We start from the raw sequence: 14,860 nt of genomic DNA, 5'->3' as shown, positions 1-14,860 counted from the left end.
GAAAGGAGATGGACGCGGTGTCCACTGAGCGAGAGAGGAGATAAGGGCTCCCGTTAAATCTGATCGGAGAGGTGTTGTTCTGAGGCACGGACGGCGTTTTCAGTTCCTGTCCCATGCCAGAGCTCGACGCTGTGCTTGTTGTAACAGGAAATGAGAATCGCAATCAGGAGCCCGGAGGCACATGGCATTTCAGCTGGCAGCTTCGCTCTGGCTTTCACCAGTACCCGGTGTGGGAGTTATGGGGTCTCCCTGAGCGGCCTGGCTCGGTTATCCACCCTTAAATCTGTCTCAAGGCCAGGCAGGTAAGGAACCTTACTCCTTATACCCCCTCCACAGCAAAACTTTCATCTGCCTCCGAGCAGTTATCCTGCTCCCCGTGGGGAAGAGAGACCTGCCCGTGCCCACCTGCAAGCCCACAAACGTTCCCCCAGCCCCTCTTGTCTCTCCTTGTGGGACTTTGTGTGCAGGCTGCCAGCAAACCCCGAGCAGGGCACGGCCAGGAAGGGGCAGTGCAAGCATCTTGCTGCCGTACCCCCACGGACAGCCCGCTGCCAGGCGACCCCCTCTGCCTTCGGGTGCTCCTGCCCCAGCCAAGGGGTCCCCTCAGGCTTCGGAAAGAGGCAGAAAGGAAGTGGAGGGTTGACTGCTTAGATTTTAATCTATCTAGAACTTTAACTCTTGTTAGCAGGATGTCTTTTTTATCATCTGCACGGTTTCTAGTACAACAGAGCCCTCCTCCAGACGCAGACTCGAGCCGCTGTCACGACACCAGTAATAATTTCCCCCCGCGTAAATGACGCACGCTGGCAAAACGTTCCATCAGGGCTCGCAGGCACAGCCAGCAGCACGCTCGGGCAAACACCTTCCAGCAAAGAAGATCAGAATTAAAAAACAGCACAAAGCGTGTAATTGCCACGCTGGAGCAGCCGCTGGCTGAGCTAATCCTCTTCCGCAAGCAGCGCAGGGCAGGGCCCCGATGGTGATGAACCACCCCGTGCAGAATTAAGAGCCTTCTAAGTGCTGCGGGGTTAACACCACAGGTAATGTCGGTATCAAGAATAAATCGTGACCTCTGCAGGCTGTTGCATCAGCCCCCAGCCTCTGCAGGCTGAGGACTAATGCACCAGCAGGTCCCTGCTGGGCTCGCACCAAACCCCACGGGGCTGCTCGCTGCCCACCACTCACGACCCCGGTGTGCACAAACACCTCGGCCGCCGAGCCCCGCTGGTGTGCCACCCACACAAAGCTGTGAGCTTCACCACGTGGGAGCCCCGAAAACCTTTTCTAGGTGTTTTGATGGAATTGTGACAGAAGTTACCCAAGGAACGTGCCATCTTCTTGGCCAAGGCAGAAAACCCCAGCCCCAAGCGAGCACCAGATGCCCCACTGTGGCTGCACCACCTCCCTGCCCAACCCCATGTAACAGAGTGAGTGGGGACTGGCTAAAATCATTAACAATCATTAAAATCTTTAACAAGAAATATAGAAAATATGTATCTACAGCGGGGGGCTGTATAGCTGCAGTCTTTCCCCTTTCTTCTGGTACCCAGTCCCACGCACTGGCACACATCTCACCTCTTCTCTCAAATATTCCCCCAGCTGCACAGGACCCCACTTTTGGGACCCTTATTGAAGCTTCTGAAGCACGGCATTCCTGGAAGGTCTTCTACATCAAACAGACAACTAAGAGGCAAACTCCCAGTAAAGCACAATTTTTATTCAAGTCCATCTCAAGTTTCCTTAACCCGTGACTTTTACACGAAGAGGTTTGTTTAGAACGGGGACGCTTGAGCAGGATGTTGTGTGTACATCTGTCCGTCCGTCAGCTCCTGGAATCAAAGGGTCGGGGCGCGGCGGGCACGGGCCCCGTGAAGCTCAGATGGCTGCCATCCTTCAGTTATCACAGTACTGTACCTTTACAAGAGACAGCATCAGCACTGTGATAACTGAGCCAGGGCAGCCTGTCAGTCATCGCGGCCCCTCCGCGGCGCTGCCAGGTGCTTCCTCCGTCTTCTCATCCCTTGCACGCCTCCGAGCCCCAAACTGCCCTCTGCGGGTGCCCAGCTGCCAGGTGAGAGGCTCAGAGTATTTAACACAAGTGGCTTTGCATGTGGGGATCCAGCTCAGAAAATTATCCAGATAATTAGCGCTATCTTAATGACCACGGTGACCAAAACAGCCTCCAAAATCCAATTCACTAATGCTGGATTTAACGGAGAAGGGTTAACTTACCGCTCAATGCTGGAGAAAATGAGGGTAGCCTTTCTCCCCCTTAAACTCGCTGGAGCTGCAGAGCAGCACTTGGTTTATGCTACTCGAGAACTGAGTGTCATGAACCAGACAGCCAGCAGGCAGCCGTGGCTGCGAGCCACGTAAGTCGGCGGAGCTGCACCGCGTGCGACAGCCGAAGGCTGGGATCACGACCGGCACGAGTAGAGGGCAGCACCACACCGCGACCGCGCTGCATACTGCACCCAGCGCGCCGGGCGCTCGCCCAGGCAGCCGTGGAATTTTACAGCGCCACGAACACGTTCAGCTGGGCTTCATCAGGGCTTGTCACATGCGCTGCAAGAGCTGCGATCGCTCCTGTGCCTACCGAGGGCTCCAACGGGAGCAGCGCCGGGCGCCGAGCAGCCAGCTGTGCTCTCGAGGGACCGCAGCTGGAAGAGGCCGAAGGGGTGCCTCAAGGCTCTGCAGGCTCAAGTATGCCACTGGAGCTCTTAGGTCACAGGATCCAAACACAGAATTGTGAAATAAAAACTTCTACCACAAGTCAAACTTGTATCAACCAGTAGTTTGCGCCCCACTTTTTCTTCTTTTTTAAACAGGTATTGCTGAAAAGATCATGGAACTACTTCTACATGCATACACCTCTGGTTAAGGGAATCATATTGACTACTGAAATAACTGAGTTTAAAACATAACACTTTTTAACCCAAAGTTACCATATTTTTATAAAAGTTAATTTACGATGCTGATGGACGTCCTCAGTACAAGCTGCTCTCCTATTTCTAACAGGAGGGAGCAGAAACTCCAGATGTGGTTTACTGCTCTAAAGAACTTACCTGGAGAAGAGCATGTCTGGAGATGTTCAGAGGTTGTTTTTAAAAGAGAAAGGCGTAACGCTGAGAGGGATCCAGCTACCAAAATGGTGCCTTACAAGTTTTTAACAGAAGAGGGCAATGGAGAGACAAGTATGAAATATCTGAGGAGAAGCACGCAGTGGAAAAAAATATTTGTACATTTTAAAACAAACTGCAAACATACATTACATAAAAAGGGAACAGTCAACAGATTATGCAATACTGACGTCAGATGATGACACAGATGACCTAAACGTATACCCTAAAACTTGCAGGTTTGCCACCGATTGTAATTAGTTACATCATCTGCTGCTGCAAGAAAAAAAAAACAAAACACCAAAAAACTTTGTAAAAAATGCTTAAGAAAATCTGTACGTACAGCTGTGACTTTTGGAAAGGAAGGGAAGTGCCCCAAAAATGAATTATTTACTGCCACTCTGAAGCCTTTTCACGCCACATTATTCCAGTAGAAAAAAAACCACTACTGATTTCAACAGAATGGAAGAGGAGTGGCATGGGGAATCCCACATTTTGGAGGCTGAGGTGGGAAGAGAAGAGGTGCCGCTTGGTAGCTCAGGTGTGTCTTCATCTGAAGATTTTATCCGTGCTCCAGCAGTTACTCGTGGGCTGTTTCAAGCAGCTCCGTGACCGCAGAGGTGTGCGGTCCCACCCAACTCCCGTCGCACCCCTCTTCTGCTGGGCACCCGCTCGCGGCCGGTGCCGTTTCCCCCAAGGGGATCCCCCAAACCTGCTGCCTCTCCTCTCCTCTCCTCTCACGCCGATTTTCGCCTCGCTCCAGCCGCGCCACGATGCGGAAAGCAAACAGGTGTGCGAAAACGCAGAACTTGGCTCCTCGTCACCGTCTGGAGAGCCCTCCCTGCTTTTTAAACAAAACATTTAGCCGGCTGGGGACCCAGCACACCACCCCGTGCCCTAGGTATCCCTGTAGGGTTATTTAAGAATATCTGGTTGTTGGCGGAGGCTGCCACCCCTTGCTTCTTTCTGAAGCCCCCCGGCGTGGCCTGGCTGCTCCCGAAGCTCCTCTCCCTCCCTCCAGCCCCTGGGGGCCGGCTGCTGGCCGTGTTTTGGGGCTGTTTTATAGGATTCCCGTCTGTTTTATAGGATTCCCGTCCCCTCCGCGTGCCCCTCACCACCCCCAACCCACCCTGGCCGGGCACCAGCACCCAGCACCGAGCACTCCTCCCTCAGCAACACCCCCAGGGGGGGGGGGGCTCACGATAACCCCACAGCCCCCAGCACCTCTCCCCTTCCCTCCTCCACCACCCCCCTGAGGCACAGCCTCACACGGAGCCCCCCATGGAGCCCCCTCAGCGCCCCTCAGCCCCCCGCCCGCTCCCCCAATCCCCCAAAACAGCAGTGCGCAACGGGAAGGAAGGGGGGGGAGGAAGCACCGCGCCCGGCCAGCTCTGCCGAAACCCGGGGGGGGGTCTCTGAGGAAAGGGGTCCCCGCTGGAAGCCCCCCCAAACCCAGCGCGGTGCCCCATTGAGGGCCGGGCCGGGCCGGACCCACCTGAGGGCTGGCGGCGGGGCCGGGGGGCGCCGTGACGCAGCACGGGCGGGCGGGCGGCGTGAGGGCCGCCATCTTGGCGTGTTTATGGCAGCGCCGCGCGGCCATGTGATGCGCCCGCCGCTTCCTGAGGGAGGGAGGGAGGGGGCACCCGCCTATCGTGCACGCGCATATCGCGCACACGCATGTCGTTCACAAGCATATCGTGCACGCGCGTGTCGTGCACACTCATATGTTTCACGCATATATAATTCACGCGCATATAATTCACGCGCGGGTGCCCCCTCACAGCCCCCCCCCCTCACCACCTCACACCGCACACACCGAGGGGGCGCCCCGCGGTGCTCTCCCCGTCGCCCCCCGGTGCTCCCCCCGTTGTCACCACAGCCCCATGAGGCGGCACCGAGCCCAGCCCTGCCCCATCTATAAGGGAGGGGGGGTTTTTGCAGGACTACAAGTCCCAGGGTGCCCAGCCCGAGGGGGCGGCCCGAGGGGGCGGCCGTGTCCCCCCCCCTCCTTGCTCCGTGCTGATGTGTACGGGCGGCGGGTGAGCGGCTCGGCACGGCACGGCTCGGCTCGGCACGGCTCCCTCCCCCCCCCCCATTAACACGCCATTTTGCGGGGCTCCCCGGCATGCGGGGTCCCGTGGTGGGGGGCTGCGAGGCGGCGGGGCCCCCCCTGCGTGCCCCCTTCCCAGCTCCGCATCCCCCCTCGGGGGAGGCTGCGTGAGGCGAGAGATTTTTTGGGGGGAAGGGGGTGCTGGGGGGGGGGGCTGCCCCGCAGGGAGATGGCGTCCAAGGTGCTGCGGGCTGTGGTGCTGGGCCCCCCCGGCTCGGGCAAGGGGACGGTGTGCGAGAGGATCGCCCGCAGCTTCGGGCTGCAGCACCTCTCCAGCGGGCAGTTCCTGAGGGAGAGCCTCGGCCGGGGCGGCGGTGAGTGCCCGGGGTGCCCCCCGGGGTCGTGGGCGGTGTGGGGATGGGGTCGGGGTCGCTCACAGCTCGGGGCGAAACCCTAAGGGGAAATCTCCCCCCCCTTTGTGGGGATGAGGTGGTCTTCCCTCCATCTTGGGTGTGCTGGGGAGAAGCGGGCTGAGGGTTGCCCCCAGCCCCAGGTGGGCACAGCCAAAAAAAGCTGCACGAGCACCCACGGACAGCCTCGGCACCTGGGGTTGCGGGTTTTCCGTGTTAACACAAGGGTTTTGGAGGAATGGGGTTCAGTCACGCAGCCTGGGTCCCCCTGTGCCTGCTGCGACACCTGTGGGGCGAGGGACGCTCTGGGCACATACAAGTTTCCACAGGGAAACCCTTCTGGGAAGCTTGCTGTGGGTTATGGGGTGTCCCGATGCTGTGCCGTGCCATGCAATCCCCTGTGGCGAGGCCAGCGGGGTGGCACGGGGCACCCTATGAGCCCCGCTCCTTAATAAGCTGCCCTCCAGGATCAGGGGGCACAGTACTGCCAACCCACCCCGTGTTTCGCATCTGAAGCCCTTTTTTATGAGCTGACGGGTTGTGATGTGCTTCATCGGGGCCAGCCATCCCGGCCCGTGATGGATCCAGCAAAGTTTTGGGAGCCAGCAACCGGGCGGTGTGGGGCTGTCCCCAGCCGTGGCTGGGCAATGCCAACGCTGCTGCTGTTCCCCGGGGAGGAAACTGACTCAGAGGAGCCATAAAACGACACAAAACAGCCCAGAGGAACAAGCCGCGCTTTGCCTTTTTCGAGGTGTGACGAGAAAGGGGAAAAAAAAAAAAAAAAAAAAAGGGGAGGATAAACTTTCAGAGCTGCGTGCTCCGTGGGGCGTTGCAGGCTCGTTTAAAAATACCCAGATTTCCTTCCATAAATAATAATAAAAAAAAAAAGCACGGCAATATTTCCCCTGGGGAGAGGCTCGAAATTTGGAAAATCCCAATAGCTCTGTTGGCGGAGCCGCAGAGCACCTGGGCGAAGACCAAGCGGTGCAGCAGCGGGTGGGGATCGGGGGTGGAAACTCAGGTGAGGCTGCTAGGGAGCGAAGCCGCTGTAATTTTCAGGTGCCACCTTTGCCTTCGCCTCTGGTCATAGCTCTCGGTAATGTGCAGCTGTTTGCTTTTTTTTTTTTTTTTTCCTTTCTTTTTTTTTTTGCTGTTTGCTTTGGACAAGCTGTTACATGACCACGCAGCGGTGTGCCAGCTCTGGAGGAAGCTGGATGGAAGTAAATTCCCTTCCTGAGTTTGTCATCCGTGCCACTGGTTTTGCATTGTAGGGGAGCTGAGGCCAGTCTGACAGACACCCCGCTGCCCTCCAGAGGGACCCGCCGAGGGGTTTTAGAGCAGCCTCTGGGCAAGGAAACTGTGCAGGAGTCGATTTGGAGGTGATTTTCCCATCTTAGGAAGCCGGAGGACACCCGAGCATCCCGCACGGAGTGAGCCCCAGAGCTCCACGTGTTGCGGGGTGGCTGGGTGTGCCGCTGCCACTGGAACCCTTGGGGTTTTGTAACAGTGACTCGGCGAGTGCATCCGCTGCCACGGATGTGTTGGTTAATCAGTGCCTCGTTTCGTGGCTGCCCTGTTGTGCAAAAGTGCTTTGTTTGGATCTCGGGAGAGCAGGAGGTAAAGAAACTGCTTTTGGTGCTGTGCCGGGGGTACTGGAGGGCAGTGACCGTTTTCCTCGGCCGGTTCTTGTCCCAGTGCCCAGCTCTTTGCCTCTGGTGCCTGCAGCGTCCCGGGGTGTCAGCAGGGCTCAGCTAATTTCAGTAAAACTGCACGCCCTGGGTCTCTGCTCGCTGCAACACTTTGGGGGCAGAAGGGTGCTGTGATGGTGGGAACTGTGAGCTAAAAGGGGTGGGAGGGGGGTCAGTGACATCCCCAGGTTTGTGGCTGTGCCGTGCTCCAGCTCCCCAGAGGGAGGCCAGGCTGGCAGAGACAGGGTGAAAGTGAGAGCCCTGCATTGGGGAAGTGGTTTGGGGGCTCCGAGAACCCTGTCCAGCTGGGGTTGTTCCAGCTTGGTGCACAGATAACCACGGGCAGTGCTGCATTAACCACCCGGAGCTCCTCCTCTCCATTAAGGCTGCGCTGCTGGAACCTAAATAAGAAATCATGCAAAAGGTTGCCCCGGGGGGCCCAAAGTCCGCGTTATCTCGCAGGGTCTGCCCAGGGGGCTGCTGGCAAACGAAGTCCTGGTGCTCCACGGTGCCTCCAGCCGCAGCCTCCTGCTCCCTGTGTTTGGGAACAGCCTCTCCTCGAGCCCCCGCAGCCCCCAGCCGCAGCGGGAGGCGTTGCTGGAGGCTGGGACCCGCTTTGCTGATAAGAGCACAGAGGCACGGGTGCAGGGTTGAGCCGGGAAGGGACGGGGACAGCAGGGTCTGAAGTCCCGCGGTCGTTAGCTTAGCGGGACGGGGCGATAGCAGCGTGGATTTTGGCCCCTGGGTGGGATCTGCGCCAGGCCAGGCGGGTGAAAACCCCTGCCCGTCACACCAGGACCTGCAGGGGGATGCTGTGCCCGGGCTGAGGAAGATTTGTCAGTGAAGAAGAGTAAAGTTTTCACATTAATATTTCTGCCCTACGAGGTCTCGGTGCTGTTTGCACAAGACCCGATGTTCTCTCCCCATCGCCGTATGGGCAGCGGCATCGAGCTCGTTTTTGGGAAAGGCACCGGGTGCGGAGCTGCTCGGCGGCGTTGGTTGCTGTAATTTTGGGGTGGAGGTGAGGGGCTCTCCCCGGGAGCTGTAGGTCCTGCACAAAGCCTGCTGCCTGTCGGGAACGGCGCCGTTTGGGGTGTTTCAGGCTGGAAAAGCAGAGCCTGGAGAGCCCCTTCTCCTTCAGGCAGCTCGCCGTGCTCAAAAGTCCCCAGTAATGAATACTGGGACCAGTATGGGGCCAAGCTCAGGCAGAGGCGGTGCTGCAGAGGTTGGTGGAGAGAGAGGAGGGAGCAAACCCACTCGGGTTGGGATTTGGGGGGGCTTTGCCCCTCCTGCACCTCCCTCTGTGCGCAGCCATCGGTGCAAAACCCCAGCAGCCAGCCCCATGCAGCACGGCTCGTGGGACTTCAGGTGGAGGACCGGTGCTTTGGGACATGCTGGCCTCACTCGATAATCTGCCAAAATGTTAATTTCTGGTTCCAAACCCTGTGTTAGCTGCTTGGGGAAGGGGAGCTGGTCTGGTCCTGGTGCAGACAGAAGGGGCAGAGCCTCTCCAGGGGCTGGGGCAGGACTTGCCCCAGCTGGTGCCAAGGAGCAGTTCTATTTCCACATAGTTTCTCTGTGTCTCCGAGTGCCTAAGACAAAATTGTGGGTAATCTGTAACGTAAGACCCAGCCGAATTTGTCTCAGGCCCCTTTTCTCACCATCTGGGGGCAGGCAGAAACCACAGCGTTCCTCCTCACTGCTCAAAGTACCCAAGCTGCAATAAAAATGGGAAAAAGAAGTGGAAGCAGGGCTGCTGCTGGCTGCCCAGGTGGCCGAGGCTGCAGGGCAGGTGGGTCCTGGCCAGGTTTATCCCTCAGGGAGCCCTCACTGCCCCGCGGGGCTCCTCCCGAAGCACTTTCTCAGCTCCAGCTGATGCGGGGGAGAATCAAGCAGGAGCCTGCTCAGGTGTATTCGCCCTGCAGGTACGCTGCAATTATATTCTCAGGTGTTTGATCTGGGAAATAGTTCTCTTATCTGCGTGTATTTTGAGCTGAGCCTCTGAAGTCGTAAAGCCCGGTGGATGGAAAGCCGTGTTCTGCCTTCAGCAGCTGCAGTGAGGGCTCTGAGGTTTGTGTTTCCAAACGAGCTCTCTGATGTTGCCTGTTTACTGCCGCAGCCTGCGTGTGAAATCTTGAATTTGCACCTCTTGGGGTAATTTCCGGAAGGTAGTGCCAGCTTCTCACGGCGACGGCTGGACGTGGAAGGAGGAGGAGGCAAACTTGGTTTCTGCGAGCCAGGTGCTGCCAGTTGTCCAGACGTTACCCAAACGCATCATTTCTCGTCTTAACTTCACTGGAAACTTCTCCAAAGCGCAGTGACGGCCGCTGTGGTTCTGTGCAGTGGGATTATTTCTACAGCAGATGTACAAATTTGTCCCCTCTGAGGACGGGGATGCTGCCGAGAGGCTCCTGGATGAGCGCTCTCAGAGGGCAGACAGAATTTGAGGGGGAGCGGTGTTTTTTAAGCAGAAACGTCATTCATTTTTTTTAATTTTCTTTAACTTGAACAGAAGTTGGCGTCTTGGCAAAGCAGTACCTTGAGCGAGGCCTCCTGGTACCCGACCACGTCATCACGCGCGTGATGATGACGGAGCTGGAGAAGCGGCGAGCGGAGCACTGGCTGCTCGACGGTGAGTGAATCCAGACAGGAGGCTCCCGGGGGCCTTTCGAACATCGTTGTGCTGCCGAGGGCTTTGCAGCAGCAGGAGAGAGACCGAAGGTGCCTTTTGGGGTCCTGCTGGCAGCAGGAGTTGGGGCAGGTGGCACCCAACCTCTCACAAGGGCAGTGCTTTTGGGGGCCAGCACTCGGGAGGGGTGGCTGGGACCCTGAGCCCTGTGGGGTCAGGCTGGGTTGAAGCAGCCCCTGAGTTAATGGAGTGTGAGAAGAGGAGGAATAGCCAGTTATTAATAACTGGGAGCCTCATTTCTGTATATTGAAGGGTTTCTTTGATTGTTTCCTATTTTTTAAGGCACAAAAAGAGGAAAGTGGGTGGAGGAACCACCCCAAACTCAGTCCTTGCTATTAAAATTTCATCACTCTTAGGATAACGCTGCTTAATTCATCTGTTGGTTGGCAAATCGCACAGTGAGCAGCGCTGTAAAAACAACTCCGTACTTTTGCTGTGTTAAAACTCCAGTGTTTCCACATCCACGAGTGTGCATCCCAGCGCTCAGATCCTGGTTCGTGCAGCACGGGGCTGTTCTGGGCTGGTTTGTGGTGCTGCACGGGAGCTACCCCCAGGCAGCACAGCTCGGGGACGAGTTGCTGTCCTGCCACCACTTTGTGCCCAATGCCCTGCCCCAAGGAGCGAGGAGCGTGCTGATTTCAAGCAGTCCATACCCAAATAACAGCCTGACTAGACGTGGCAAAGCAGACCTCATGTATTCTTTCTCCTAACGACTCCTTCATTAGCTGTGGTGGTGTCCTGACCAGCTCTCAGCTAATAATTCTTTGCTTGGGTAAAACCTGGGTTTTTTCAGGTGTTCGCTGAGCTCTGCGGTGCCCAGGAGAGGCGGGGAGATGGGGCAGGTCCTCCTGCTGGATGTGGTTTCTCTGGAGAACACGAGCCCGCAGCGACCTGCGTGCTGTATTTTGGGAGCCGGTGCTGGAGGAGCTATTTTTTGTCGCAGCCATCTGGCGGATGCCTCTCTTTCACACCGTTTGGGCTGCAGCGAGGAGCTGTGCTATCTTTACAGCGCCACGACTGCGGGGAGGGCAGAGAAATGCTTTCCTGCTGCTCACCCAGCCCTTCTCTGCCCGCAGGTTTCCCGCGGACGCTGGGGCAAGCCGAGGCGCTGGACAGGATCTGCGAGCTGGACCTGGTGATCAGCCTGAACATCCCCTTCGAGACGCTGAAGGACCGCCTGAGCGCCCGCTGGATCCACCCGGCGAGCGGCAGGGTCTACAACATGGAGTTCAACCCGCCCCACGTGCACGTAAGAGCCCCTAGCGCTGGCTTTGTGCCTGTCCAGAGCGCCTGGAGGGAGGCAAAGGTCAGAGGCGCCTCGTGCTGCGTGGGCGGGCTGGCACGATCCTAAATTACCACCGGGGAAGAAATCCCATGTAGTAAGACCCGGGGGCTGCGGGGCACCGGAGGGCTTTGTGCTTGGCAGCTGTCCCGCAGGAGTTGTGCAAAATGCACTCAGCCAAGTGAGGTTTGTGTTAAGCGCCGCAGGAAGGTGCTTAGATGTTAATTGCCTCCAGCAGCCGGGGCACGGGGCAGCTGGGGCAGCTTTCTGGGGAGCTGCAGCCCCCAAATGGTGTTGGCTTTTCCTCAGGGCATCGACGACCTGACGGGAGAGCCGCTGGTCCAGCGCGAGGACGACAAACCCGAGGCCGTCGCTGCCCGGCTGAGGAAGTACAAGGACGCTGCCAAGCCGGTGATAGAGCTGTACAAGTGAGTATAGCATGCAAAAAAAAAACTAAAACAGCGTGCCCATGGCCCCTGCTGGGTGTTGGGGGGCAGATCGCTGCGCTCAGCACCACATCGGGGTCCACGGAGGGGGTGGCCTTGCAGAGGGCGCTTCACTGTGCTCACAGAACCTGCAGCATCTTTCTGTGCTGCTTCAAATAATATAAATTGAGGAGTTCATTAAATAACCCCCTGTGCTCTGCAGCCCGGGGTGGTTTATTTGCCCTGCAAAAACCAGGCTGAGGCCCCTGCCCTTTTAGGTGAAGTACGGGGCAGCTGGCAGCAGGGCAGGAGAAGCCAGGGCAAGGGGTGGCAGAAAATGTGTGGACTGGGAGCATCCACGCTGCAGGGGAGGTGAGAGGGGTTCTCCAGCTGCTGCTCCCGTGGGAACTGGGAGGTGTGTGGTGGGTTTAGGGGTGGCTGCTGGGGTTCAGCCCACCCATGTGTGAACACGTCTAACCCCTCGCTGCCCCTCCTGCAGCCCAGAAAGCCACGGGCAAGCTTCCCCAACTTAACTCGTGCTCCTGCTCTGCAGGCAGAAGCATTTCACAGCACGCCCTGCCTGCAGGGGTCCCATCCCTGGGTGCTGCTGGTGCTGACTTCTCCTCTCAACTCTCTTCCAGGAGCAGGGGCATCCTGCACTCGTTTTCGGGGACGGAGACCAACAAGATCTGGCCGTACGTGTACGCTCTGCTTTCCAACAAGATCCCCCCTCTGCACTCAGAGGAGGAAAACTAACCCGGTCGGGTGGAGGACCAGGGACTGAGGGGATAACGTGTTTGGTTTCTCTGCACCGTGCTGGAGCTGTGCTCAAATTAGGTGATCATGCAGTCCCTACGGCTGCTTCCCCAGGCGTGCTGGATAACAGCTGTGGAAACACAGTCACAGCCAGCATCGGGGTGAAGAGGTCTTCGCTTATAAGGTCAAGTCTGCTAGAATAAGTGTTTTTTTTTTCCTTCTGAGGCTAGAAAGTATTCCTGCCGGTGATCCAACTGCACAGATCAGTGATGCAAACCTAGGTAATGATTCTGTCAGGTTTACACAACTTGCCATGATTTCTCTGCCACCCCCATATGAAACCCCAGCCTCTCTCTAGGCCTATAATGCGTCATTCCATTGCTCCACAGTACTGTTTACTGCAGATCACTCTGTTGTAGGTTTTTTTTTTTCATTTTAAATTATTTTCTATTAAGTTTATTTCTTAGAGAAATAAAGCTCTAGAATGCGAGACTTAGCCCCATGGGAATTGGTGAGGAACACAGAAAACGTTCACATTGCAGAGCTCAGAAATGTGAAGATCGCATTTCCAGTGATAGAAACAGAAGAGGGAAAACATGGGAGGTAAATTACATAGTTGTGCTTTTTTTATGAAGAGGGATGATTTAAAAAAAAATGCATTTTGAAAAGCTGCTATACAGTCGGCTTGTCCTGAGCTGGTGTGACGTGGAGCAGGCAGGTGAGCAGGTGAGAGCCAGGGCAGAGCTGCACTCCTCGTGCTTACCTTGTCCGTAGCTTTTCGTACCATGAGACATGTTGGTGTTGTAGCTTCTCCCAGAGACTGATTTTAACGCGTTGCGTTCTGGGGGAGAATTCGAGTCATTCCTTGTTCCTTGCTGCCTTTCTACCCGAGGTCCTTGTGGAAACCTGGGCTGTTCCCCAAGGAAATGCCCATTGTGGAGGGGTTTGCCCCCCGTGGCTGCAGGCTCTTGCGCTGCCCGTGAGGGCTGCCAAAAATGTTTGTGCCCTGATGCTCAGCCCGCTTCAGCAGTGATGTGCATGAGCGTGCACCTTGTCTGAAACAGCATCAGCGTGCCCCTTCTGCCCAGATGTCTTTGTGTAACTGGGATTAAAAGGCCCTGCGGGTGCTGCTGCTGCCCCGTGTGCAGGAGCCCTGGGCACAGACCCCAGCTTTTCTCAACTGGACGTGCTGTGAGCCCGCGGGGGCACAGCACCCAATCCGCGGGGATGCTCTGCTGGCCTCCTCGAGTTGCCTTATTTTATAGACTATATATTTAAGAAAAAAAAAAAGCAAGAAGTGTATTTTTAAAGGTTTAAAAAAAAAAAAAGCACAGAGTTTTAGCATCCACTTTGGAGAACGCTTTGCTGAGCTGCCTGCCCCGGTGGAGCTGGGCAGCGCAGCAGGGCTGCAGAAAAGCTGTCGCTACCCCACCCCCGTGCCATCAATTAGAGCGGCCTGGGCAAGTTTCTGGTGCTGAAGTGTCGCTGTTTTGTTGCTGGGAGAGAAGGTCTCTGGCAGGGCAGGGGGAACTGACTTTGGGGTTTGTTTTTGGCTGCTTGTGCAAAACTTCAGCACATCTTAATGCCGCCAGAGGAGCCCCTGACGGTTGCTGGCTCAGTCAGAGGCAGCTCTGCTCTGGCTCTCTCCTGATAACAGAGCCAGAAGCCGTTGGGCATCTGCAGAGCAGCATCCATCCCCCATGTGTTGCCCAGCCCGGGGCCTGCAGTTGGGTTTTCCCCAGGAAAGACCCCGAGCACTTGTTTTCAAGGCTCTGAACCCTTCTGTAGATGCAGAAGCCCTGCGACCACGCATGCCTCCAGCCCTCGGGATGGATTTTTCTACAAGAATTGTTGTACTGTGCACTTTCATAGACCAAACCCCGCAGCGGCACGCACCCAGCCCCTCGCCTTCCCTCCTTGCCGTGTTTTCCTTCGGCTCCGTGCTGAATCCCCTTCCCTCCAGCATCCTGCAAGGACCAAGGTGCCGCGTGGGGGGCACTGGGGGCCCGCGCCCCCCGTTTGCTCCTGCAGCTTCTTCCTGGGGAGTGGCCACCGCTGTGCTGCTGCTCGAAAGATGTAAATAAAATTTTTCTCCTGCTTATCCCTGTGCTGGCGGTGTCTGTCTGTGAGTTTTGCTCGACTGCCACTGCGCTGGGCTCTGCACGAGCCCTTTCCCCATGCCAAGGAGCCTCTGGAATTACTGGGCACAATGGGGAGGAAGGAGAGGAGCTGGAGCATCCCCACTCCAAGGGGAGGAAATTCCCCTCTGTGTTTTTTTGGCTTGAACCCAATGCTGCTCTTTGGGTCCTGCCTTACAGCCAGCTCCTTTATTTGGTAAAATAAACAATAAAAAATTAAAAAGGCAGCTCAGACGCTGTGGATGAAGCCGGCTGTTGCACAGAAAATCATTCTCATTTCCCCGTGTAGCGTCCCCCTCTAAA

General features: G+C 56.7%; 1 protein-coding gene across 2 annotated transcripts; it reads left to right on the top strand.

The window, feature by feature from the left end:
* Positions 1 to 5,226: 5,226 nt before the first annotated feature.
* AK4 (adenylate kinase 4) lies at positions 5,227 to 14,478 on the top strand. 2 transcript variants are annotated; one of them, XR_014618651.1, is made up of 6 exons: positions 5,227 to 5,543; positions 9,780 to 9,899; positions 11,033 to 11,205; positions 11,548 to 11,666; positions 12,305 to 12,500; positions 12,650 to 14,478. XR_014618651.1 is itself a non-coding variant. In XM_084290978.1 (5 exons), exons 1-5 carry the CDS (start codon positions 5,399 to 5,401, stop codon positions 12,417 to 12,419), a joined length of 672 nt encoding a protein of 223 aa, XP_084147104.1. In that variant the 5' UTR covers positions 5,227 to 5,398; the 3' UTR covers positions 12,420 to 14,478. The 2 variants fall into 2 exon arrangements, 1 of the variants encoding a protein (XP_084147104.1); XM_084290978.1 differs by having other exon boundaries at positions 12,305 to 14,478.
* Positions 14,479 to 14,860: the final 382 nt, after the last annotated feature.

This window comes from Netta rufina (genome assembly GCF_964035555.1).
Source record: "Netta rufina genome assembly, chromosome: 8".
Lineage (NCBI taxonomy): Eukaryota > Metazoa > Chordata > Aves > Anseriformes > Anatidae > Netta > Netta rufina.
Note: the sequence above shows the minus strand (reverse complement) of the source record. Positions and strands in the feature narration are given on the sequence as shown.